This window comes from Choristoneura fumiferana, chromosome 9, assembly GCF_025370935.1.
Source record: "Choristoneura fumiferana chromosome 9, NRCan_CFum_1, whole genome shotgun sequence".
Taxonomy (NCBI): Eukaryota; Metazoa; Arthropoda; class Insecta; order Lepidoptera; family Tortricidae; genus Choristoneura; species Choristoneura fumiferana.
In genome coordinates, this window is record NC_133480.1 from 16,784,612 (window position 1) to 16,811,953 (window position 27,342).

Sequence of the window (27,342 nt, forward strand, 5' to 3'; positions counted from 1 at the left end):
CAGCTCTGTGGCAAAAAAACAGATGGATAGACGAACCTTAACAATAGGTTCCTATAAGTTGGAATAGAATGCTAAAAATGTCCAAATTTTATTTCCGTCGATGTAATAACGTTATAACAGATAGACTTGTCAATTAGCCTGGGCCAGGTCCTGAATATTAAACATTTGCGGACCCTCGTCATGCTTTATCTATTCACAAATTATTAATAGCAATTTGCGTAAATTGCCTTTTTTGGTGTAGCAAGATGTTGAATGAATGTTTTAGGTTTAGAGAAGGCTCCTTATTGCTTTAACTTTTTCTTAAAGTGCTGAATCTATTATCAACTTGTAAAGGTTTCGTCGTCAAGACGCAGACGGAAAGATTTTCTTAAAGTCACACAATAAATATGTTTTCCAGTTTACAAATTATCTATTTATTAATGTAGTCTTATGTAGTTAATGGTGTGTAGTACGAGTATGTTTTATAACGGTCCGGGGGTTGTCGACGGGGCCATGGCGCTCATCAGCGCTCGGGTGTTTTGCTGAGTCAGTGTCCGATTCACAACCACAATGACACATACCTTTGTTTTGTTTATTGGTACCTAATAATATTGTTGTCTTGTGTTGTAAATAAATGTTTTTCTTTCTTTCTCTAAATATTGTCTACAACTACCTACCACTACTAGTGCTTAATATCTTGTGGTGTTTCAAAGAGTCGACATAATTGTTTTGTTATCTGATCTTCAATAGAATTAAAAATGCCTGGTAGCATGGTGTACAGTTGTGTTGATCTGACAATGAGCTCTGTTTGAGTTCCAAACACGTCAGTGGTGGTTGTGATGGATTGGTTTGTGTTATTTGTGTGTGTTCTTACAGTGTGTGACAGCAGGGTGTCGTCTATTGGGCATTAGCAAACTATATCGTAAAAAAAACCGGCCAAGAGCGTGTCGGACACGCCCGAAATAGGGTTCCGTAGCCCTTACGAAAAAATTAAGTAGTATTTTTCTAAGGATTTCGTATTTTGTACGGAATATTCCAAGTTTAGGTATATTTTATACCTTAGGCTGCTATTCCTGTCACTATTGTACTCTTTTTTGTCAAACTTAAAACCTAAAATTGCTAAAAGTGGCTCCGAAGCGGTAACGTTTCGTGTGCTCTGCCTACCCCATTTGGGAATACATGCGTGATGTTTGTGTGTATGTGTGTGTAGGCTGCTATTTACTCTTAAACTACTAATAATTCTCCATAAAACTTAACCGTTATAGTTTTCCTTGTAAGTTTAATATACGTACTACCATCCTGATTTTTTCTAATTTTTCCACCCACCGGTTTAGATTTTAGAGGGGGCGGGGGGACGCTTGATTTTAATGAAAATTTGCACTTTAAAGTTGAATATTTTGCAAAAAAATCACTGAATCGAAAAATAGTTTTAGCAACCCCGTAATGGTTTTAAAAGACCTATCCAACGATACCCACACTACAAGGCTGGATGAGAAAAGAAATCACCCTCACTTTATGTCTATGAGAGGTACTCTAATTTCATTTTTTTATTACACCGTTTTGTCGGCATAGTTCACATAATATTCGTGCAAAATTACAGATTTCTAGCATTTATAGTCCCGGAGCAAAGCTGCGGACGGACAGACAGACAGATTTTTCACGAACTGGCTGTCGACTTTGATGTCATTTTCAATTATTTGTTAGAGTTCTAGTACTTCTACCAAATAACTGAAAATCTTCCTTAGAATCTTCTACATTTTCACAGATTTTTTTTCATAAACATGATTGATTGACCCTATTCCGACGCGTCACGACACCACACGTCAGATTGACGTAAATGCATTAGTGCTAGCTCTGTGCTTTGTTTGAAAGTTAGTCACATAGCTCGTTCAATACGCCGCAGACAAGTCTGTAAGTGGCCGAGGCATCGGCGATGCAAATGCTTGTAAACTGCACCGCGGTACCAAGTTTGCAGTAATTGCCGTGCAAGCATACGGATAGAATCTGTAACGGTAACCGCTTCAATATTTTTGTACAGCTCCGTATAAAAATAACAAAAATTAAACAAGCTGGAGAATGTAACAAAATTATTAGAAAACATAACCCTCCTTTGGGCAGTTGGGAAAAAGGAATCCCACTAATATTATAAATGTGAAAGTTTGTAAGTGTGTTCAATTGTTTGTTTGTTACTTCATCACGTCTAAACCATTGAACCGATTTACATGAAATTCGATATACACATAGTTTGAGTTCCGTAGCAGAACTTAGGATAGTGTTTAAAAACATACGACAGAAGCGAATAAAATTTCTTAGCCGTACGCTTTGTAAAAGATACCTAAAGTAAAGCATTTTGACGGACTAACAGCCTTATTCATAAAAAGTTAGAGCCTCCTTGAAGGCTCCTTGAAGGCCCGATGCTAAAAAACATGATTCATAAACGTCTGTTAGCGCTAATCAGTCGATCAAGGCTCTGCTAAAGTTAGAGGACCGTAGACCCTCCTTTATCTCTCTGCTAAGTCACAAAATGGCCGCCACAAGTTTGAACAGCTGACTTTGACAAGAGCAAAAAACCATACGATATAAGATATTTATAGTTAAGGCAGGGTTACGCAAAGATTAAAAAAAAAAACAGGAAAATTTACTGCTACTTTTAACTGCTACTTTACTAACAATAAATATGAAAAAAAAATTGGATGATTAACATAATTACGGCTTTTTGCACAACATAAACATGCGGATCGGAAATGGCGGGAAAACAAACATCTCGCTTTTTATTTTTTTTCCTGCTAATTTGCTGTCACTGCTGTCATTTTTTTTTTAATTATCCATGAGGCCATTTTTTGTCTTTGATTTGTCAAGATGGCCAACATAACGCGTCTAATCCGTCTATCAGCAGCTCAACAACTAGCAGACTGCTAGCAAGCGTTTATGAATCATACTTCTTGACAACCGTCTAACAAGCTTAATCAGTCTGCTAAGTAACAGACCGATCAAACCTCAATTAAGGATTTTTTATGAATAAGGCTGTAATTCTTTAGGTATATCCATAGGGAAAATAAGTTGAAATGCTTTTTTTTTATTCGACTGGATGGCAAACGAGCAAGTGGGTCTCCTGATGGTAAGAGATCACCACCGCCCATAAACATCTGCAACACCAGGGGTATTGCAGATGCGTTGCCAACCTAGAGGCCTAAGATGGGATACCTCAAGTGCCAGTAATTTCACCGGCTGTCTTACTCTCCACGCCGAAACACAACAGTGCAAGCACTGTTGCTTCACGGCAGGATTAGCGAGCAAGATGGTGGTAGCAATCGGGGCGGACCTTGCACAAGGTCCTACCACCTGCCACCTGCTTTGCTCTGTTTTTGGTCACTATGCGCAACAAGAATCGCAAAGCTTTGTATATCCAATCTTTAAATGCAAATATTCATATTTAGCAACAATGCCGGGCCTCATCTGCCAATCTCTTTAATGCTTCGGTAAATTTATTAATTCATCAGATGGAAATGCTGGGAACAAGAAACCTTCGGGAGGGACGGAATACATTACAAGCCTAATTATGCACATTATTCATTGGAAGAGCAACCATTTTAACACCGAAAATACAACGTCTACTCCGGTGTTTTAGGTCAAGGAATTTGTAGCAAAGTGAATATAGAAAGGAACTTATCTATTATATTTTTATATGAAACAAAGTCGTGTTAAACACACTATGTATAACTCAAGAAGTGGCTGGACCAATTTTAATTAAACATTGGAAAATTGACGAAAAAATAAAATACAAAATAAATCATTTTCCCATACAAAATGTTCATGGGTTTCATGACTGTCGATACGGAAAACTCTCCCCTCAAATTAAAGAACGCACTTAAATAAAGGTCGACAGTTAATAATTTAACTGAATTTATAATTTAATTTAATAAAATGTAGAATAATGTCAGTAATGAAAAAAGATTGACATAATTATATAATACGTACCTAGCTAAGTACACATCCTCGCACATCTCTGGTGGCAACTCTGCCTAGTACGAGTATAAGGTAACGTATAGACGTTATATCAATCCAATTGATTACAAGTGTAAACAAACCGATTTCTTCAAAATTCTTGTACAAACACCCACTGGATCGAATCAATAACACATTTATCTATAATTCATGTCTTTTAACTAGACATCTAATCACTTTTTTCACCAAAGTCACTTGATTTCAATATTTAATTTTCATTTGAAAAATCTTTGTCAAAATAGGACGTTATTTCTTGAATGAAACATGTGTATAATCCGTAGTAGCATAGGCTAGCGTATAGTGGAAAATTTGACATTTTAAAAATCGATTAATGCTCGGATGAATAAGCGATTTTTATTTACTTAACTTCAAAATAAAAAATAGTTACTGCTTTAAAGTACAATTTAATAAACAGTCTTTGGAATTAAATCAAATATTGTAAATAATAAAATAGACAAAAATACTTCGATCTATTCAATTAATAAATGAATCGATTTACTGAACAGATTAATTATTTTGCAATAGGTTCTAGGTTTTCACATCGTTAGTGGTGTCTTTGCCTGTCTTTGCTTACACTTTTCATGAATTGATTGGAATACAATATAACATCTGGTAGTATCGGTGGTGTTGAATGACACCGTAGGTTGTTGGCCTAGTAAAGAAAGAAACTACTTAATGCTACTGTTTACGCAAAACGTAACATAGTAGGTCGGGTCGTGTAGAAGTCCCTTTACGGCAATGTGTGATAGACCCTTAAATCATTTTTATTGTTTTTGACAGCCTATGTATGTCTATGGACCGGTCAGTCATTCAAAGTCAGTGAGAGACGTTGCACGCCAATAAAGATCTCGGGGTCAGAGCGGAGCTCTCAGTGTCTTTTTTGTGTCACCAAGTAATCTAAGGTCATCTCAATCATATTTATAGAAATAAGCATTTGTACGGTGTCAGTAACGCGAAAATATAGTGGTGAACGTAATAGCCGTTTAATTTCATCGTCATAACCTCAACCCTTCACAAGAAACCGGCGGCAGCAGGCTACAGGAGGCGGCAGCTGTCCAGACCGATCCCAGGGGCTCGGTAGAGGGTCTGACTTCACATCGGCATCATCATCAATCATCGACGACCGAGGCGCGGCCTGCCCATCGAACCCGCGAGGCCAGCGGTTTGGTCTAAGTATTAACGTAAGCGACGCAGGGAGTGCACGCACGTCACATCAAATCAACCCACAGCTACTTTCATACTTCTGACCATAACGACGTATTTTTATACATAGGTTCATATTTGTAGTCGGTTACGATCAAAATTCTTTCTCGTATATTTCCTTAATGTGAAATCAAACACGGTTTCCTGGAAGGGTCGCAGCCGCAGTACCGAACCAACTGCTGTTAAAGAGGCATTAGAGCAAACCCTAAGGGTCTTCAACTTCGTTATCCATATTTAGTAATTAGTTATTTAAGGGTAGTTTAAACGCACATCAAAGTGCTTTTTTAACCCCCGACGCAAAAAGAGGGGTGTTATAAGTTTAACCGCCATGTGTGTCTGTGTGTCCGTGTGTCTGTCTGTGGTACTTAGCTCTTAAACGGGTGAACCGATTTGGATGCGTTTTTTTTTATTTTAAAGTTTCTATCTATCTATCTATATAATTATATTTATCCGTTGCTTAGTACCCATAACACATGCTTTGCTAAGCTTACTTTGGGACTAAGTCAATTGGTGTGAATTGTCCCGTGATATTTTTATTTATTTATAGACATTTTCTAAGGTAAGTAATATTTACAAATACAAATACAAGCTTAAAAGCTTGTTTAACTGCAAGTTTTTTTTGCTGACTGCACTTTTTGTTGACTGTACTTGCATTGTCATCCAAGCTACATTTCCGTACCTATCAAGTTAATGCAATTAACCGTTGAGGAGTTCCGTTCTGCGGAGACACTCCTGCCCAGTCTACCGGGATTTCACTACCAGGCTATAGTATTGTCACCAGATTTACATAAATATGCCAAATTTCAAGTCAATCGGACCACTGGAAGTGGGTCAGATTTAGCTTCCAATATTTGACCCAAACAAATGAATAAACAGGGCAAGTTAAAGAAAATATTAAGCTTGTAACAATAGTAAAACATCTTAATTTCCTCAATAAGTATACCACAAACAACACATCAAAACCTGACCCAGTACTTAACACAGCATAAAGCGAATCCCTTCAATTAAAACATCCATTAGCACAAAATTCAGCAAAAATGGCAATTAAACAAGAAAACGGCCGATAATGGGAAAGAATCTGAGTTCTGCGGGAAATTGCCCGCGGCGACTTAATTACGTAGCCACTTGTGGGGCATGAATGTAATTATATAAGGTTGCAATTACACTGTATTCTAAGCTCGTAAGCTAAACAGCCATGATGGCTTTGTGATTTGATCTATGGCCTCTCGCGCAGAGGATCGGAGGATCAATTCCATAGTCACGTCTCTGAGTTTTTAACCCCCGACGCAAAAAGAGGGGTGTTATAAGTTTGACCGCTATGTGTGTGTCTGTGGCACCGTAGCTCTTAAACGGGTCGACCAATTTCAATGCGGCTTTTTTTATTTGAAAGAAGGTTTTCTAGCAATAGTTTTTAAACTCATTTCTTTAAAATCGGTTTATCTGTTTTTGAGATTTTGAACTTTTAAGTGACAAAGTCGGGGGTTCCAACTTTTTGCTGGTTAGGTTATTCTGAGCAGAATTTACATTAGAAATACGTCCTTTATGGTGAACCAGCATATAATCCTGCATAGCAATGTGAAGTTTTTAGTCCGCGGGCTCGCGTAGGAACTTCGGTACAAGCTTTCTTATTCTATGAGGAGACCTGTGTCCAGCAGTGGGACTTATATAAGCATTTCTTGTTTCTATGGATATTTTGGGGATCTCGGAAACGGCTCCAACGATTACGATGAAATTTGGAATGTAGGGGTTTTCGGGGATGACAAACCGATCTAGCTTGGTCTTATCTCTGGGAAAATAACAATAATAATATGAGTTAAATTTATTGACGAGGCCTGATGCTGGTATTATTGTTCTATATTGTAGTCCTGTACCCGAGTTGACGACGCTTGTTATAAATTATGATTTTTTTTTATTGATGCTTGTAAATAAAGATTTATTTAAGAAGATTCAAGAGCTAAAAGCACAATATATGAAATAGGAATAGCAACACAGAGTCAATTACAGGATCCCACAGATAGTTGTAGTTTCATGTTTATGCTTAACTTAAACGAGGTGCCGCGCACCATATCAGACGACACACCATGCCAAACAAAAGACCACATAATTTCATAAATGAAAATAAAAATCAATTATCTCCTCTTTTAAAAGGACCACAGCGTTCACGCTCCACAAATGACACTTCGGTGTAACAGAGTTCGTCTCTTCGTTGAATATTGTGATCGTTTATTTTAATTTATAAGATGTTTCTTTGAGGAAATATTAACACCGAGGTCGCGTAATAAACTGGGCCATAGTCGCTTTTAACTACGTGCAGGGTTTTAATTATGAGAGTGCCTTCAGTAGATGACTGGATAGCTCTGTGGTTAACCTCACTACGAAGCTTGAGGTCCCAGGTTCAATCCTCGATCAGGTCAGTTATTTTACAAGCTTTTATTTTAGTTGCAACTGTCCCGGTCTGTCTGTCTGTAATCAAATCATGCAAGTTAAATTCGACCAACTTCCAGTAGTTGGATTGACTTGAAAATAGTACTTATGTAAATTAGGTACATGACAATACAATAATCTGGTAGTGACATCCTGGTAGTCCTGCCAGGATCGTCTCCACCGGACGGGACTCTTCAACGGTTAATGGCATCGACTTGAGAAATTTGGTATGCTAATGTAGTTTAGGTGACAATACAAGTACAGTCAACTAAAAATACAGTCAGCAAAAAAGCTTGTATTAAAAATGTACTTTTTACCATAAACTTATTTATGAACTTGAAAATAAACTCGGATAACGCAGGTCTTAAATCAAGTTTAGCCCGACATGTTTGGGTATATTCGTAGACCTTCCTCTAGGAACCCCGAAACATAGTCCATAATATAAAATTGTAAGGTCGAAACTGTCGAGCTAAACTCGATTTAAGACGAATTATTCGGGCTTATTTCATTTCATTTTTGCAGGTGGTAGGACCTTGTGCAAGGTCCGTCCGGAATGCTACCACCATCTTGCTCGCTAATCCTGCCGTGAAGCAGCAGTGCTTGCACTGTTGTGTTTAACCGTGGAGAGTAAGACAGCCGGTGAAATTACTGGCACTTGAGGGATCCCATCTTAGGCCTCTAGGTTGGCAACGCATCTGCACTACCCGTGGTGTTGCAGATGTTTATGGGCGGTGGTGATCTCTTACCATCAGGAAACCCACTTGCTCGTTTGCCATCCAGTCAAATAAAAAAAATATATGAGTGACTCTCACGGTATTTTTATGTTTGTTCTTGAGTCTTTGGTGTTTAATGTTTATAATGTAAATGAACTAAGAGAATTTCTTTGCTCACCCGCGATCTTATGATAGTTAAGTTTATGCAAAATATGCGTGTTCATGCAGTTCCTCCACCTTCAGACTAAAAACACACACAAATCACACAAACCCATCTATCACCACCACTACAATACACTGACGCGTTTCGAACTCAACCAGAGCTCAACTTCAGGGCAACACAACTTTACACCATGCTACCAGATGTTACCAGATGCGTCAGTGTAGTGTGGTGGTGGTGATAGATGGGTTTGTGTGATTTGTGTGTGTTCTTACAAATCAACGCAAGTAAAACCCCCGACACAAAACAACGCTAGCAAAAATAAAAAAAACGCGGTCAAAAAAGACAACTAAAAAGTAAATAATAATTATGCACTACCTAGCTGTTGCCCGCGACTTCATCTGCGAAGAATTCGTTTATCCCTATCCCGCGGGGACTATGCTGATTTCCCGCAAAATTAGCCTAAGTTAATTTAGTATAAGTACCTAGTAATATTTTTTTATCTAAGCGTCGTCGGTGTCGGGGGACCGAAAATATTGATCTAATTAATAAAGCTATAATGCTTGAAATAAAAAGCATTATAAGAAGATAAACCAAAGCAAAGCAAACAATAAGTTGTGTAAATTTAATTTGCAATAAGAATCCGTGTGGAAACCACAGAGAATGGTTATCGTGAGGCGACAGGGAACATGCGTCCAAATAATAAAATACAAGAAAAAAAAGAAAGAAAATTGATTTATTCACAACAACACAAGACAACAATATTTATACTAATACAACACGAAGGATAGAGTGTGTCTTTGCGGTTGGAAACTGGCATTGTTTTTTTTTTAACTAGCCTAATGTAATGTCCAAATCGTCCCGCCTTTGTTTTAAAAGTAAACAAAAAGTTGGAACACCCCCGCCATTGTCACTTTAAAGTTCAATATCTCAAAAACGGCTGAACCAATTTCGATAAAACATGTCTAAGAACCATCGCTAGAAATCCTGCTTTTAAATGAAAAGAAACCGCATTCAAATTGGTCCACCCGTTTAGGAGCTATTACGGTGCCACAGACAGACACACTTAGCGGTCAAACTTATAACACTCCTCTTTTTGCGCAAAAAAAAGGCAATGACACTTGTCAATTTTCCCGCCAAAACTTTTTTTTATAGTGTTTGCTGTTCAGCTTTTAGGGCCATATACACGAACTGCAGCCCATTTAATCAGCTACATTAATACTTTATTACATTTGAAATTTACCACGAGTTTTACGGTGGAGGAAAACAGCGTGAGGAAACCTGCACAACCCTGCGAAGCAAGTCAATGGTGTGTGTGAAGTTCCCATTCTGCACTGGGCCCGCGTGGAAACTACGGCCCATGCCCTCTCATTCTGAGAGGAGGCTTGTGCCCAGCAGTGGTACGTATAAAGGCTGGGATGGATTTTTGTACCTACAGGTCTTTTCATTTCTTAGTTTGCAACAAATATTTCTGAACATTGTTTTGCAATTGAGTGAATAGTAAATAATTTATCTCATTTATATTGCCGTGGTGGCCTAGTGGTTTGACCTATCGCCTCTCAAGCAGAGGGTCGTGGGTTCAAACCCCGGCTCGCACCTCTGAGTTTTTCGAATTTCATGTGCGGAATTACATTTGAAATTTACCACGAGCTATGCGGTGAAGGAAAACATCGTGAGGAAACCTGCACAAACCTGCGAAGCAATTCAATGGTGCGTGTGAAGTTCCCAATCCGCACTGGGCCTGCGTGGGAACTATGGCCCAAGCCCTCTTGTTCTGAGAGGAGGCCTGTGCCCAGCAGTGGGACGTATATAGGCTGGGATGATGATACCGGGTGTGGCATGTAATGAGCAAATAATTAAAACAAAGATCATACTTATCAAACTGAACAACATTAGTTCAGCTACTTTTAAAAATAATTCGTTTTTAATTTTTATTACACTCTTAAGTTTATTAGAAGAAGCAATGTAAAGCAAAATGCTTAATGTTTGTAGCGTGACAGGCGACGTCAGTTGTATTCTAGGATGGCGTACATTGATAGCATTATTTAACTTGTATGAAAAAAGGAAAATTCAAAGACACCATTATTTTTAAAAGTCGCTGAACTAATGTTGTTCAGTTTGACGAGGACGATCTATGTTTTAATTTTTTGCTCGTATTACAGGCCACACCCGGTATATTTATACGTTATTATGTTTCACGCAAGTTCATTGTTCCCTCTGTGACCCTCGGGATTAACGCACTAACCGCGGATTGCCTCATAATTGCAATTAGAGCCTTTATGAAGTACCCTGTGGCATCCTTCGTCTCTTTCCGACCAGTCACGCAAGACAGAGACAACGACACATTTTACACGCAAAGGCAGTGGTGACAGCGGATTAACCCTTAGTTTTGATAAATGAGAAGGATTTTGTTGTAATTTCGTTTTAATTGTGAAGTAAAGTTTGGTTTTTAGATTGGGTTAGTTTTGATTACTATGTTTCTCTTAATAATTATACACTAATTGCTAAAATAGACACAGAGGCCACGGTCAATCATGTTTTCATAATCTAGGTATGCCCGACATGTTTCGAGACAATCTCTTGCTCATTTTCAAGCTAAGCTCGAACGGAACGGAAAGTGGTTGAGTTCGAAACGTGTTAATGTGTGTGCAGTGTGGTGGTGGTAGTTTTAGTTTGGTTTGTAAGAAAAGAAAGAAACAAAGAGAGATTTATTACCCGGTTGCTCAAAGGCGGGTTATGTTTTTTGGTTCCATAAGTTTTTTTTTTATTTATTTATACAAGAAATAAAATAAAAGTTCACAAAACCGAACCGAAACCGAACATCTAATAAGTAGGTACCTATTCATGAAATTATAATTATGCCATAAGAAAAGGAAGATATACACTACATAATAATTCTTCCTGTTGGTAAAAATAAAGTTTTTAGATTTTTTTACATCTATGGGGAATTTCACAAACGTTGTTGTATATATTTTCAGGTAATTAATTCAGGAATTTATATACTTAGTTATAAATATTTTTTTATTTAAATTTATATAATATTTTATTTAGTGAATGCCACCACTAATTTGACGACCGGGTGGCCAAGTGGTTACAGAACCTGACTACGAAGCTTGAGGTACCGGGTTCGATTCCCGGCCGGGGCAGATATTATATGGATAATACAAATGTTTGTTCTCGGGTCTTGGATGTTCAATATGTTTTTATAAGTATATTTATCCGTTGCGTTTGGGACTAGGTCAATTGGTGTCAAGTGGCCCATGATATTTATTTATTTATGAAGTAAAAGTAAGTCAGTAACTTGTGTTGTGTGAGGTTGCCTGTAGACGTCCGTTATTTTCTCCGGACAACGGACCGTTTTTGCCGGACTTGCGGTGTTGTATGGCTTACAATTAATGTGTGTACATTAACATCTGTTGCATAGACGTAACTATCTTAAGATCGCAGATGGGCAAATAAATTGTTTAGAGTTAATTGATTGGACCTTCGCAAAGTAACGCCTGATTCAATTAAACTTTAATTAGGTAAACACTTAAACGTTACATAAAATAAGACATCCTTAAAATTTAATCACATTAATCTATTACAATAATGTAATCAAAACTGAAAACAATTGCTCAAAAGTTAACAGTTTTAATCCAACAATGATGTATACCTAAAGTAAACCCTTTGAAACTCAATCACCACAATTCCCAACCTTATCGCGTACAAAATAAATACCACAGCAACAGCAAACGGCGTCAAATTTGTGTGGCAATAAAATTTACATTCGCAATCAAATTTGAATCGTAAAGCGTGAGTGATTGGGTTTAGATTTGATTGTAGCTAAAAGGTTTGCTCCACTTTGCTCCCAAAATTTATCTGAATAATTTATTTTCTCGCAAAGTACGCGGCGTTCGGCTGGATGGGTAAATATTATTGGACTGAAGTTACGGGGATTTTATGAGGCGGTAAAAACCTCAGGTTTTATTTCTTCGGTGAATTTAGCGGTGATTTTTTTCGGTGAAACAAAGTAGCCTTTAACTTTTACAAGCTGTTGAAAGTGTTATTTTTTTCTCATTATCGATATGTGAAGTAAGTAAAAAATAATTGCCTATTAAAAGATTTCGTTATTAATACAAGTTTATTTTGCTGACTGTGCTTACTTGTCAATCTGACCACTGGTTAGTCAAAATGATTTTGTAAGATTTGACCTTACAATAAAAACAAGAACAACTAAACAGGGCAAGCAAAATATTATTATTATAAGCTTTAAAGGCATCATCATCATCTCAGCCGTAGGACGTCCACTATTGGACATAGGCCTCCCCCACAGACCTCCAGTTGCTTCGGTTGGCTTTAAAGGTAGCCAAGTGTTTTCTTTTGAGTCGAAGGCTTATGGGGCAAAAATACTACTCAGGTCCTTGCTTTTATTTATTTGTTTTTAGTTTTTAATTTTTAACCCTCGACGCTAAAAGATGGGTGTTATAAGTCTGACCGCTGTGTGTCTGTATGCCTGTATGTCTGTCTGTCTGTGGCACCGTTGCTCTTAAACGGGTGGACCGATTTGAATGCGGTTTTTTTATTTAAAAGCAGGTTTTCTAGCAATGGTTTTTAGAAGCGAAGTTTTATCCAAATCGGTTCAGCCGTTTTTGAGATATTGAACTTTTAAGTCACCAGGTCGGACGCTTTCCAACTTTTTGTTGGTTAGGTTAGGTTATAATAATAATAATAGTCATCATCATCCCAGCCTATATACGTCCCACTGCTGGGCACAGGCCTCCTCTCAGAACAAGAGGGCTTGGGCCATAGTTCCCACGCGGGCCCAGTGCGGATTGGGAACTTGACACGTACCATTGAATTGCTTCGCAGGTTTGTGCAGGTTTCCTCACGATGTTTTCCTTCACCGCGAAGCTAATAATAGTAATAATAATAAATTCAGTTATAGCCCAATGGTTTGATTTATGATATCTCATGCTGGTATCGTGGTTTCGAGCCGGGCTCTCATTTGTTTCCTCCCGCGGGATAGCTATAAACGAATTCTACGCAGACGGAGCCGCGAGCAACAAGCTACTATTATAAATGCGAAAGTTTGTAAGTCTGTTTGTCAGTTTGTTACCTCATGATGTCTAAACCGGTGAACCAATTTAGATAAAATTCGGTACATAGATAGTCTAAGTCTCGGGAAGGACATAGGATAGTTTTATCTCGGAACTAACCTTATCATACATACTTTTTTTTGCTGACTCTACTTTTTGTTGACTGTTCTTACATTGTCACCCAAACTACATTTGCATACCAAATTAAGTCCGTTGAAGAGTTCCGTTCAGCGGAGACGATCTTGGCTGGACTACCAGGATGTCACTACAAGATTATTGTACTGTCACGCGATTTACATAAGTATTCCAAATTTCAAGTCAATCTGACAACTGGAAGTTGGTCAAATTTAACTTGCAAGATTTGATTACAGACAGACAGGCAGACAACGCGGCAAAAAAGCTTGTGAAATTGCACAGTTCCCGAGGGATAGCGGTAAACGAATTTTACGTGGACCGGAGCCGTGGGCAACAGCTAGTAAAAAAATATAGAGTGATTCAAAAAACACTCTGTTGCAAGTTCAAAATCCCTGTCAGCAACTTTGTGTTATCTCTTGTAATTTTGACGTAGTGTGCGTGTGAAGCTCCGCGGCGCCAAAGGCGTTTGCTAACTTTGGCACAACTTATATTGGTGCACAGAATAGGCAATCTTAATTCTATACATCATCATCATCATCATCATCATCATCATCTGTGCCTATACATATATGTCTCACCATAGAAGACTGGACGTGGTTGCCTCGCGGGCCCAGTGTTCATTGGAAATTTTACACACACCATCTAATTTCTTCGCAGGTGTGTTCGATTTTTAACCCCCGACGCAAAAAAGGGGTGTTATAAGTTTGACCGCTATGTGTGTCTGTCTGTGGCACCATAGCTCTTAACACATTCAGTGCCAAGAACACGCTAGGCGCGTTCTCTGTTCGTATGCAGTTTTCGCTACAAAGCGGAAAAACGCTGCTACGCGCTAGCGCTAGCGCGTAGCGAATGCGGCATCGAGTGTGTCAAACGGGTGGGCCGATTTGAATGCGGTTATTTTTATTTGAAATCAGATTTTTAGCGATGTTCTTAGACATGTTTCATCAAAATCAGTTAAGCCGTTTTTGAGATATTAAATTTTGAAGTGACAAAATCGGGGGTTTTCCAACTTTTTGTTGGTTAGGTTAGTGTTCTTATATTACCCTAACGATATTTCTGTTCACCGTAAATTACAAATGTAATTTCACACATGAATTCTATATAACTCAGAGGTTTGCTGTTGTACAGACAAGGGCAAAGATATTGACACGGCCAAAGTTACAAAAATAAGTATACACGACTTTATGCACTTAACATTAAGGCCGTGTATACGACATATTTTTGCAACTTTGGCCGTGTCGATATCTTTGCCCTTGACTGTACTACCGACGGTCATTACAACAGCAAATAATAGCTAAGCTTTGCCCTTTTCTAAAATACCTGTTTTTGGGTTCGTTTGTTAATTTTAATAAATGCAGTCATGTTGTGCATTATACAGTTGTGGTCATATAATTAAGAACGATTTTTTATAGAGAAGATTTTTCAAACTGACAAGTGTTACTAACTGCATGTATATTTTTGTACTTCTCTCGGTATCGTAAAACTTTTCCGTACTAGCGGTAAATTCATTTATACATATAATTGGCTAAAAAATAAATATATAAACTTTATACATTACATCTAAACCTAGTATTACTACTTACTGGCTGGTCATATAATTAAGAACGCTGAATAGTTTATTTTTTATTCAAATTTATATAGAGAACGGACGGCCACTTTGTGGTTTTAGGTTATTATTCGAATAATTTTGGCGCCATTTAGTGCCGTAAAAGTCTTAAAGGCGATTGCTTCATATAAAAACAATGGGGAAAAATAAAAGTTGTGATAAATCTACAAGAGAAGTAATACTAAAACTTTGCGACAAGAATTGGTCGTATAAACACATAGCCGATCATCTGCAATGTTCAAAAACTATGGTTTTCCACGCCATAAAGCATTTTGCCACGTATCAAACTACTTTAAATGTTCCGCGTGTACCTAGACAAAGAAAGTCATCTTGTCGAGATGATCGAAATATCGTTCGTTTGGCAAAACAAAATCCTTTTAAAGGGTCTAATACCGTCTAATGAGTTAAGAAAAAATATTTTGGCGAAAACAACCCTTCAGCAATCTCGGCACGCATTATTCGAAAGCGTTTGGTAGAAGAAAAGTTGCACGGAAGGATAGCAAGGAAGGTGCCTATGTTGAAACGGTGTCATAGGCAAGCCCGGCTTGCATTTGCAAGAAGATATGAAAACTGGACAGTCAGACAGTGGAAAAACGTTCTTTTTCTGACGAGACAAAAATAAATAGGGTATGTTCTGATAGCAAACGATATGTAAGATTGCCTTCAAATAAAGCATTCGACCCAAAGTACACAAAAGTGACTTTAAAGCATGGCGGGGAAATGTAAAAATTTGGGGATGTTTTTCTGGACATGGTGTTGGACCTGTTAGGCTGATAGAAGGAAACATGGATCAATTTGAATACAAAAACATACTGGAAGAAACAATGTTACCATATGCTGAAGGCGTGCTTCCGGTTATTTGGACATTCCAGCATGACAATGATCCCAAGCATACTGCACGTACCGTTAAGGAATTCCTCACATCGCAATCAGATTCTGTCTTAGATTGGCCAGCCAACAGCCCCGATCTTAACCCAATAGAGCATCTTTGGTGCGAAGTCAAGAAAAAGGTTTCAATTCGACAGTGTGGCAATTTAAGAGAACTGTATGACGTATTCTTAGAAGAATGGAACTCTATCTCTCTTGCGAAATGTCAAAAATTGATAGATTCAATGCCTCGCCGGTGTAAGGCAGTAATAAAAAGCCGTGGACATGCTACTAACTATTAATTTTAGTTAAAATGTATTAAATTCCTTTTTTTTTCTGTACAAACTTCACGTTAGTGTGATTTAGTTAATCTAAGTTTCAAATAAAAAAACTTTCGAGCAGTTCAATAAATCGTTCTTAATTATTTGTCCAGCTTCATTACTATTTTAATTTGTTACTAAAGAGAATAAAAACAAAATTTGTAAAAAAATGTCAGCAATTTTATTATTTATTCTTAATCCCGTTTGCTCTATTCATGTGGCTGTTTCATAACGTAACTAGTTACTTCTAAGAAGGAACCACGACTACACATGACGTGATTTTGTTAAAAATAATCTGGAACTTCAAATCGTTCTTAATTACATGACCACCACTGTATATGTATTATAGTGGTTTTTATAAAATTATTAAAAATTTGCTTTTGCCGGCATATAAACTGACGTAAATGCACACATAAACTTTACAAAATATTAATAGGATTATAAATTTTCTCGCTATGAAAAAACTCACATTCAAATCAATCATTTTATTTGTCAAAACTTACGAGTATGATGTACCGTCTACGCTGATTTCCTCTACGTCGGCTTAAGCCGTTTTTGTATCACAATGTTTGGAAACTTTGCTCAAGTTGGCGTGTTACGGGAAAGATTTGTGTAACACGACATGATGTGTGACAACAAAGACCAAACTTGATCATTATAGAACAGCCTGTATTTCCGGAGAAATTATTAAACAACTTAATTTTACGAAACTCGGAATATTGCCAGAAAATTAATGAAGTTTTTGTTGAGAATTAATATTAGGGTTCCGTAGCCAAAATGGCAAAAACGGAACACTTATAGTTTCACCATGTCTGTCTGTCTGTCCGTCCGCGGCTTTGTTCATGGACTATCAATGCTAGAAAGCTGTCATTTTGTACGAATATATATGTAAACTATGCCGACAAAATGGTACAATACAAATTTAAAAAAAAAATTTTTTAGAATATTTCCCATAGACGTAAAGTGGGGGTGTTTTTTTTTAACAAACCTTGTAGTGTAAGGTATCGTTAGATAGGTCTTTTAAAAATATTAGGGGGTTGCTAGAACAATTTTTCGATTCAGTGATTTGGTTGCAAAATATTCAACTTTAAAGTGCAAATTTTCATTAAAATGGAGCGCCCCCCCCCCCCCTCTAAAATCTAAACCGGTGGGTGGAAAAATTAGAAAGAATTCAGGATGGTAGTAAGTATATCAAATTTACAAGGAAAACTATAACGGTTAAGTTTTCTTGAGAATTATTAGTTTAAGAGTAAATAGCAGCCTGAGGTATAAAATGTACCTAAACTTGGAATATTCCGTACAAAATACGAAATCCTTAGAAAAATATAATTTTTTTTTTCGTAATGGCTACGGAACCGTATAGCGATTTTGGCATTTTTAACATCAAGTCAAGTGTTTACATTCAGAAAGTATAATTTGGTGAACCGAACCTGATAAAGAATAAGACCGTAGGTACGTACCGGTACTATGCTATAAAATAATATAACTATGCCGTGTTTGAGCTTAATGGAATCGTTGTGAAATGCACTTTGGCTACACAAATCACTAAAAACCATGAAAAATATTTTTTTAACAAAAATTGAACCGACTTCAAAAACCTTGAAAATAATTTTCTAACTATTAGTTTGAAGCTGATGCCTCAGCATGAGCCAGCAGGAGTGAAGGAAGCCCAATATGACCTAGGTGAGGTAGACGACTATAGTTCCACTCCTGCTGGCTCGTGCTGAGGCACCGGCTTCAAACTAGTAGAAAATTATTCTCAAGGTTTTCGAAGTCGGTTCCATTTTTTGTTAAAAAATTTGTAGTTACACTGTCATTCCATTTACATCCTCCATTCGAGAAATTTTCGGCCCCAACAGCCATCTGTTTTCCTTGCTATCATCATTTCAGCCGTAGGACGTCCACTGTTGGACATAGGTCTCCCCCATAGACTTCCAGTTGCTTCGGTTGGAAGCGGCTTGCATCAACCGTGAACCCACGACTTTGACCAGGTCATCCGTCCATCTCGTTGGTGGACATCCCTCGCTGCGATTGCTTTTCCCTGCTAACCTGCCAATTGCCACTTCAACGAGCTAATTCGTTTGGCTTTGTCGGTGACCTTTCTTCTAAGTATCTCTAAGCAAGCACTCGTATGTAATCCAGTTTCTTGTTTTGCTAGTGAAACAAAATCTTCAAAACCTCTGACCAACCACGACAGAAGCCCGTACATTTTCGTCCCAAAACTTCCTCACCCATTTTTTAATGCTTTGTTAAACTGAATATGCAGATGTCGCTCTGCATATTTCAGCGTAACTTCCCAAGTTGGCGTAACACAGGAAAGTTACGCTGTTTCCCCGGTGTTTCCCGTAAGACATTACGTACTTCCGCCATACTGCTTCCGTTTGCGGTTGAGTTGTGTTAAAGTGTAATTACGCCCGGTTGTTTCTAAATTTGACGACATTGTTTGATTAAGATGGAAGGCGAAATTAATAATACGTTTGTCGAGCATGTGAAGTTAAACAATATTAAATACAAGCGAGTTTGGTTTAACAGGACTTTAGTAATTTAATTTGTAATGTTCGTATTGTATTTACCTAAGTACTTACTAGATTTATCCAGCGATTTACCTCCTGTGGAAGAATTAAAATAGTTAGCTATTCCGTAGAATTTTCGAGAAATTCTTACTTAGTTTTTTTATGATCCTTTATTAATTATGTTTGCCAAATAATATTTAATTTTTTATCTAGTTATCTGGAATAATAAGAAGTTCCAATGAGACCGTAATAAAACCTCAAAATTTCGACCAAAATAGGAATTTAAAAAATATATACCTCGTAGAGTTTCTTCATTGGTTCTTCTCAACAGATTTTTTCAGAACCGGTGGTTATTTTTATTTATTTATAAGTGCTTGTTATAATATAAATCCATACTAATATTATAAATGTGAAAGTGTGTGTGTTTGTATGTTTGTCCGTCTTTCACGTCGAAACGGAGCGATGGTTCGACGTGATTTTTGGCATAGAGTTAGTTCATGGGCCAGAGAGTGACATAGGTACTTTTTATCCCGAAAAAATGCACAGTTCCCGAGGGAACAGCGCGCGATAACCGAATTACACAAAAGCTAGTTCTTCCATAAACGTGCCTATCATAAGAGTCACGAGTGAGCAAAGTAAGTAATTGTTTTAGTTAATTTATACTGAACCTCCTCAAAGTGGCGTCTGATTCAATAAATTAAATTATTGTCGTTCACTGCATATGCAGGTCGATCTTAAAAAAGTTTTCGGTAAAAATTTCATCTTAAATACAAGCTTTTTCGCTGACTGTACTTTTTGTTGACTGTACTTGCATTGTCACCCAAACTACATTTGCATACCAAATTTCAAGTCGATGCCATTAACGTTGAAGAGTTCCGCCCTGCGGACCAGATTATTATATTGTCACGCAATTTACATAAGTGTACTAAATTTCTAGTCGATCCAACCCCTGGAAGTTGGTCGAATTTAACTTGCAAGATTTGATTACAGACAGACAGACAAAGACAGGTGAAACTAAATAAAATCTTGTAAAATACTCACATTGCTTAGAGATAGCTGTGAGGGCGTAGAGTAATAGGGGTTTAGTTTGTAAAGTCACAAGAATGCCAAAGGTCAAATTACTTAGCGGTAGAACTTTCTTTATACTGACTTTAGTAAAATATACATTGAAAGGTCAAACGCAATTAGTTGGGAAAAAGCTGACAAAGAAAATATTTTTTTAAGATTCTTTTCTAGTTTTATATAATTTTATACCTGCACACATTTATCCTCCTGACACCTAGAGTCCTTTACAAAGGACTTATTGTAATTTGAACATCAAACTCTATCATAAATGACATAAACCAAAAATTATGACTAGCGCAATGTTAAACTGTTTTGTTCAAACAAATGCATATATGTATATGAAAATCTTATACTTGCATAATAATAGTAACACAAATAAAGTTAATTTGCCAAGTTGTTCAGTTGCCATACAACGGGGCAATGCAATGGAGTAGTTTTTGTTTTACTTTATTATTGCAAATGCCAAAGATGAAGCGCATCAAAGTTTCGTGACGTAACGCCGTGCTAAAAAGTATCGCACGGCGTGACCTCAAGCGAAACTTTAACTGGCTAATATCTTCATCATTTTTTGTTTAATTGGGGTGTCCCTTGTTTTACCGACAAACTTTACATCGAATATCATTTCATCGAAAACGTTTCATGGAACATTTAGTTGTAGTATTATCGTTTGATGTGATTTTGTTTGGTGACTAGTTCATTCAAATTTTTATTATTTCATAGAAAAACTGGCCAAGGAAATATTATCTGGCAGATGGTTCATTTTGTAACAATTTTAAATGGCAGAATTACTAAACAACAATATTCATTTCTTCGAAGTTTTATTACCAAGGAGCGGAATTTCTCATAGCAAAAATCAAACGTCAAAGGAATTGAACATAAGTTTTATCGACTATCGATAAATATTTCAGCAATTAATAAAACAGAAAATACTAGGTACTTTTAAAATAAAACTTTTTAAGTTAGTTACAATTAAAATATAAAGAGCTTGAGCTGCTTCAAATTAACTTTACATTTAGAGCAGTAATATCGTTGAAGAATCTTCATTGTAAATAAGTAAGGGATATTTTTTATCCATTGGTCAATCGTTTTTCTTTTAGGATTAACCATTTTAATAACACGGGAATTACTGAGAAAAACTCAAGCGACATAAATGTCATAATATGTGACGTTGACGCGATTTATTTTATTTTAATATGGAGATGAAAGTCGCTTATCAAAGAGGTCAAATGTTACAGAATAATGTTAAAAGCGATAACAAGCGAAGAGTCGATTCGATAACATCGATAACTGGAATAGTCGATAAAACTTATGTTCAATCCCTTTGATATTTGATTTTTGCTATGAGAAATTCCGCTCCTTGTTTACTACAACACATTGTAAAATAATTGACAACACGTACAGCAGAGGAAACTGAACCGTGTACTAGGGTGGAACCTTTTCATAGTTTTAGATAGATGTTAGAACTGCTACCAGAAAAGTGGGTTAGGTTAGGTCAGAACTGCGACCCTTGCATAATCGAACTGTTAACGGAAAAGTAAGTTAGGTCAGGTTAGGTTCAACAATCGAACTGATACGAGAAAAGTAGGTTAGTTTAGGTTAGAACTGCGACCCTTGCAGATTCAAACTGTTACCAGAAAATAAGGTTAGGTTGGACTGTGACCCTCGCACAATTAAACTGATACCAGAAAAGTAGGTTGAGTTAATTGCAAAATAACTCATATTCAAGTGATTTTTCGTGAAGTAAGTTTTACGTTATTTGAAAATAAACAGCATTGCAGTGCTTGCATTGTTGTGTTTCGGCGTGGAGAGTAAGACAGCCGGTGAAATTACTGGCACTTGAGGTATCCCATCTTAGGCCTCTAGGTTGGCAACGCATCTGCAATCCCCCTTGTGTTGCAGGTGTCTATTGGCGGTGGTAATCTCTTACCATCAGGTGACCCACTTGCTCGTTTTCCATCCAGTCGAATAAAAAAAAAAAAAAAACAATAAATTACGAAACGTTTTCTATGAAATAATACAACTATACAATAAATCATCAGACAATTTAAAATATATAAATCGAAATTACTTGTAATGACGATTCCACGAGCTGAATTTTCGATGAAATGAAAATACTCGAAACGTTGACTTTGAAATAAAATTCGATTATTTAGGTGTCGGTAATTTGATGACAAACCGTTTAATTGAGAATAGAAAAAATACGTGTTCAATATTTACTGAAAATTTAACTGACTTAGTGTCTGAAAAAAATCTGAAAAAGTCCTTCATCATCATTAGCCGTAGGACGTCCACTGTTGGACATACGCGTCCCAATAGACCTCCAGTTGCCTCGGTTGGATTGGAAGCGGCTTGCATCCACCGTGAACCCGCGACTTTTTGGTGAACGTCCCACGCGCTGCGCTGGTCGATCCGCGGTCTCCACTCGAGAACCTTTCGGCCCCAACGACATTCTGTTCTCCGTGCTATATGGCCTGCTCATTGCCACTTCAACTAGCTAATTCGCTTGGCTATGTCGGTGACCCTTGTTCCACTACTCCTCATTTCTGATTCGATCCCGTAGATATACCCCAAGCATAGCTCTCTCCATAGCTCGCTGAGCAACTCTGACCCTATTTATAAGACTTATAGCGAAGCACCATGTCTCTAATCCATATGTCATCACTGGCAACACACATTGGGTAAAGACTTTCGTCTGTGCTTTCGTCTTAAGGTACTGAGGAATTTTGGACCACCCATCCGAGTTGGATTCGGCGATTGACGTTCTTCCCGAAGTTGGATCTACCTAATTGGATGGTTTATCCTAAATTAGTCCTTAATTAGATTTTTTTCAGACACAAGCGTATTGTTTACATCCAACAAACTAAATGAAGTGTATGACAATATACTTTGTTTATTCACTTTCTTTCTTATTAAATTTTGTACCCCTTTATCCTCCATCGCCACTTAAAAAAATAATTCATCATTACTTCCTGCCTTGACTGTACCAACAGCACTCCAGCAGTCATTTGTCAGTCTCTCTCAACTGACAACCCTATTGTCAAAATGCCAACTCACTGCATCCAACTCATTATACCTTACGCCCACATAATAAGGTTCCAAATCACTAAAAATTACGGTAAACCTAACTTTGTAAAACAAATATATTGGTGTAATTTTGGTCGTCTTATTCTCTTGGGGATAAGGTTGAGTGTTATGTGGGAGACGGGTATAGGCGTTGGTAGTGGAGATCATAAAGTACGATGACAATGTCTTGAACAATAGCTTTGGCCTTAATGTTGTGCGAGCCCTATGAGTTGTTAGGGATGGTTTACATGGAAAGCTAATACTTAATTATACAAGATATTCTAAAAAATATTTGGAATAAGCAAATGGTTGAGTTAACTTACACTAAATGCCCGTGTAAAAGTTTTTCACTGGAGTTTTTGATTAAAAGTAAAGAATACATATTCGCATACTTAGGTAACTTATTTATAAAACCCATTTTACTCTTGGCTTATTTATCAAACCTCGCCTGCGACCCTGCGACGTCTCGGGTGAATAAAATGTTTTTTTTTTATTAATTGTTGCAGAATCAACACGATGAATACCTATAGTATGCAAGTTGAAACGGCAATGGGTTTGCCGTGTCGCTCGAAGAATAGATAACGTTGGCAGGCCTCGACATAGCGAGTGCTGCAACCAAAGAAAATTAAGTAGCGAGTTTTCGTTCATTGTGGCGTTCTAAGGGGCTTTCCCCTTAGAACGCCACTTGCTCAATGTCCTTGTTTAACAGTGGACATATTTCTACTGATGATCATGACAATGATTCGATAACCAATGTTTAGTATGTATTCACATATTTACTTCTCTTTCTTCGAAGGCAATAATCTTAGTACCAACTTAAAAGTTAGAAAACCCCCGAAATTGTCATTTCAAAGTTCAATATCCCAAAAATGATGAACCAATTTTAATTATCATCATCATCAGGTGAACCATCTGCTTGTTTGTCTGAAGTAATCCATTTATTTCGGGCAACTTGACCCACACAATAAATACCTTAAGATACACATACCTAATCAATAATATTTAAAATTAATTTGATGACAAAACGGCGTGACCCCACTGAGTCACCGTGTCCGACGGCACATTCATCTGCGGCATGGTGCCCCGAAACCGCGGGAACATGACATCTTTCGACCAGAAGGCAACAGGAAATTTGATTTTACGTAAGAAAACCGCATCGAAATTGGTGCATCCGTTTGAGATCTACGATGCCATAGACATACATAGGTTGGTGTCAAACTTACACCACTCCTCTTTTAGCGTCGGAAGTTAAAAAGTAAGCATTTGCAGGTGGTAAGACCTTGTGCAAGGTCCGCCCGGATTGCTACCACCATCTTGCTCGCTAATCCTGCCGTGAAATAGCAGTGCTTGCACTGTTGTGTTTCGGCGTGGAGAGCAAGACAGCCGATGAAATTACTAGCACTTGAGGCATCCCATCTTAGGCCTCTAGGTTGGCAACGCATCTGCAATCCCCTTGGTGTTGCAGGGGTCTATGGGCACTTGCTCGTTTGCCATCCAGTCGAATAAAAAAAAAGCACACCTTGGATTTCTTGCAAACAAAATTCCAAGCAAAATCCCGGCGGCATATGAGCCACAGCTTAACGAGAACAGCGATGTCACGGGTCGAGTGTCACCTGAAAAGACTCGGTAAACGTAGGCACGTTTGCTCGTTATTAGCCGAGTGAACCCGCTGGATCTTTTAATTCTTTGCTACGTTAGGCTATGGTTGCCTAGATCGAGGTATTCGTAATTACCCCAACGGATGGGTAAAATTAAAATGGTTTTACCTGATGGAAAGTGGGCAAGTCGTCACACTGATGTATTGTATGAATGCGTCTGTGCATGTAGTTTGTAGATGTGTGCATGTGTTTTATACTTAGGGGCTGTTTCACTACCCATTGATTATTTTTATTTGACGGATAAATGTGACGCCGTCGCCGTCTATTCGAATAAAACAAACAGAGACGGCATTACCTTAACATCAGGTTAGATAGGCGACAATCACAGTCAGTTTTATGTAAAAAAAAACCGCCAAGAGCGTGTCGGACACGCCCGAAATAGGGTTAAGAATCTTCCAAGTTTAGGTATATTTTATACCTTGGGCTGCTATTTAAGAGTAAAACTACTAATAATTCTCAAGAAAACTTAGCCGTTTAAATTTTTTCTTGAAAGTTTGATATACTTACTACCATCCTGATTTTTTTCAAATTTTTCCACCCACCGGTTTAGACTTTAAAGTTGAATATTTCGCAAAAAAAACAATAAATCGAAAAACCGTCTTAGCACACCCCTAATGGTTTTAAAAGACCTATCCAACTATAACATAACCCACACTATAGGGTTAAATGAGAAAAAAAAAACACCCCCACTATGGGAGGTACACTCAATTTTTTTTTAAATTTATTGTATATATTTATATATATCCATGCAAAATTACAGCTTTCTAGCATTGATAGTCCCTCTGCAAAGCCGCGGACAGACAGACATGGCGAAACTATAAGGGTTCCGTTTTTGCCATTTTGGCTCCGGAACCCTAATAAGTTGCGAGTCGTCATTCACTATTAGGTGTTCTAATTGAGCAGGCCATTGTTCATCCAGTGGACGTCACCCAGCTGATGATAATGATGATGAAAACTATAAGAAGACAAAAGTAGCAGAAGATGAACAAGGAGAAAGTTAATACAGTTTTAAAATTTATGACGGTGGAAGCATTCTACACTTCCACTGAACGTAGATATAGTTTGGATATAGTTAGTGTTTAGTATTGTAACTAAGGGACCCCATACATCCCTGTATTTCTTTTATTATTATTTTTGTATTTTTTTTTCTTTTATTGTATAATATAGTTTTTAAGTATTTTATTTGTAATTCTATTTTTATGAAAAAATGACTTTCTGCCAAGTTTCTTGCGGCGCATTCTTCTTGGCAATGATGGTCTTTCCGAAAGCGCTGGTAGTTTAAAAAATGACGTGTAAAAGTGCCCATTGCGGCCTATTTACTGAATAAATCATTTGAATTTTGAATTTGAATTTGAACAGTGCTGTTACAAAATAAAACCCATTGTTAGAAACATAATCCTTTATTTGTCATTTCTTTGATTAACTGCAGGCAGGCGGCTCGGTTCATTTTCCCACCCTTGAAGAAACGGAGGGATTGGACGAAGGCGATGCCCCCGCGGAGACGTTGGTGCTCGCTTAGCTTACCTGGAAGAAAATGTAGGAATTAAGGCTGAGTACACCGCTTTGTCGAAATATCAGACCGAATTTTAGCGTGATTACGCATGTAGTTATTCTGTTTCAGCGATTAAACTCTATAATCACCTGATATTAGGTTGTAAACGAGGCCGCGGCGGCAAAATCCCATCAAAACATAAATGTGAAATGAGAGCCAAGTTCAATATTATTACATGCCTTGATTGTTGACTTTAACGACAAAAGAAGTGAGATCCAAATGGATGCCAAGTGCCAATGTGCCAAGTTCATTTCTTCTTATAACTTAAGAGTACCTGGGCGACCGAGTTTTGCTCGGGCTAAAACTCGATAATAAGCGTTTTCCAGAGATAAGACAAAGCTAGATCGATTTGTCATCCCCGAAAACCCCCACATACCAAATTTCATCGAAAATATATATATTGGAACTTAACGGTATCATAATCTCTGTTGGTCTACACGTACAGTTAACCGCGTGGTGTATCTGGTCCCTTGTGACGTCGCAGCCCGGCCGCAGCACCACGGCGACGGCGGGCCCGGCGTCTGCGCCGCACACCACGCACTGCTGCACCCCTGGTACCGAGCCAACCACCATCTCAACTTCCTCGGGATACACCTGTCGAAGTAGGTCTTTTTTAGGCTTTCTCAAAAAGAAACACGGAACGCTACGAAACTACTGGACCAATTGAGTTGATTAGTTGCCAAGTTGTAAGCCGTGGTGGCCTAGTGGTTTGACCTATCGCCTCTCAAGCAGAGGGTCGTGGGTTCAAACCCCGGCTCGCACCTCTGAGTTTTTCGAAATTCATGTGCGGAATTACATTTGAAATTTACCACGCTCTCTTGTTCTGGGAGGAGGCCTGTGCCCAGCAGTGGGACGTATATAGGCTGGGATGGATGGATATTTGCCACGTAACCACATGTTGCCACGGTAATGTCTCATATTAAAAGTATGATTTTCATCATCATCATCAGCCGGAAGACGTCCACTGCTGAACAAAGGCCTCCCCCTTAGAACGCCACAAT

The 27,342-nt window shown here is 37.8% G+C and overlaps 1 protein-coding gene across 1 annotated transcript in view; it reads right to left on the bottom strand.

Moving 5' to 3' along the window:
- Nucleotides 1-27,342, bottom strand: part of LOC141431469 (uncharacterized) — a 74,456-nt gene that overhangs the window by 33,760 nt on the left and 13,354 nt on the right. Inside the window, exon 11 of the mRNA XM_074092656.1 lies at nucleotides 26,785-26,935. Coding sequence (XP_073948757.1) covers nucleotides 26,785-26,935 — 151 coding nt within the window. The remainder of the gene's footprint in view (nucleotides 1-26,784; nucleotides 26,936-27,342) is intronic.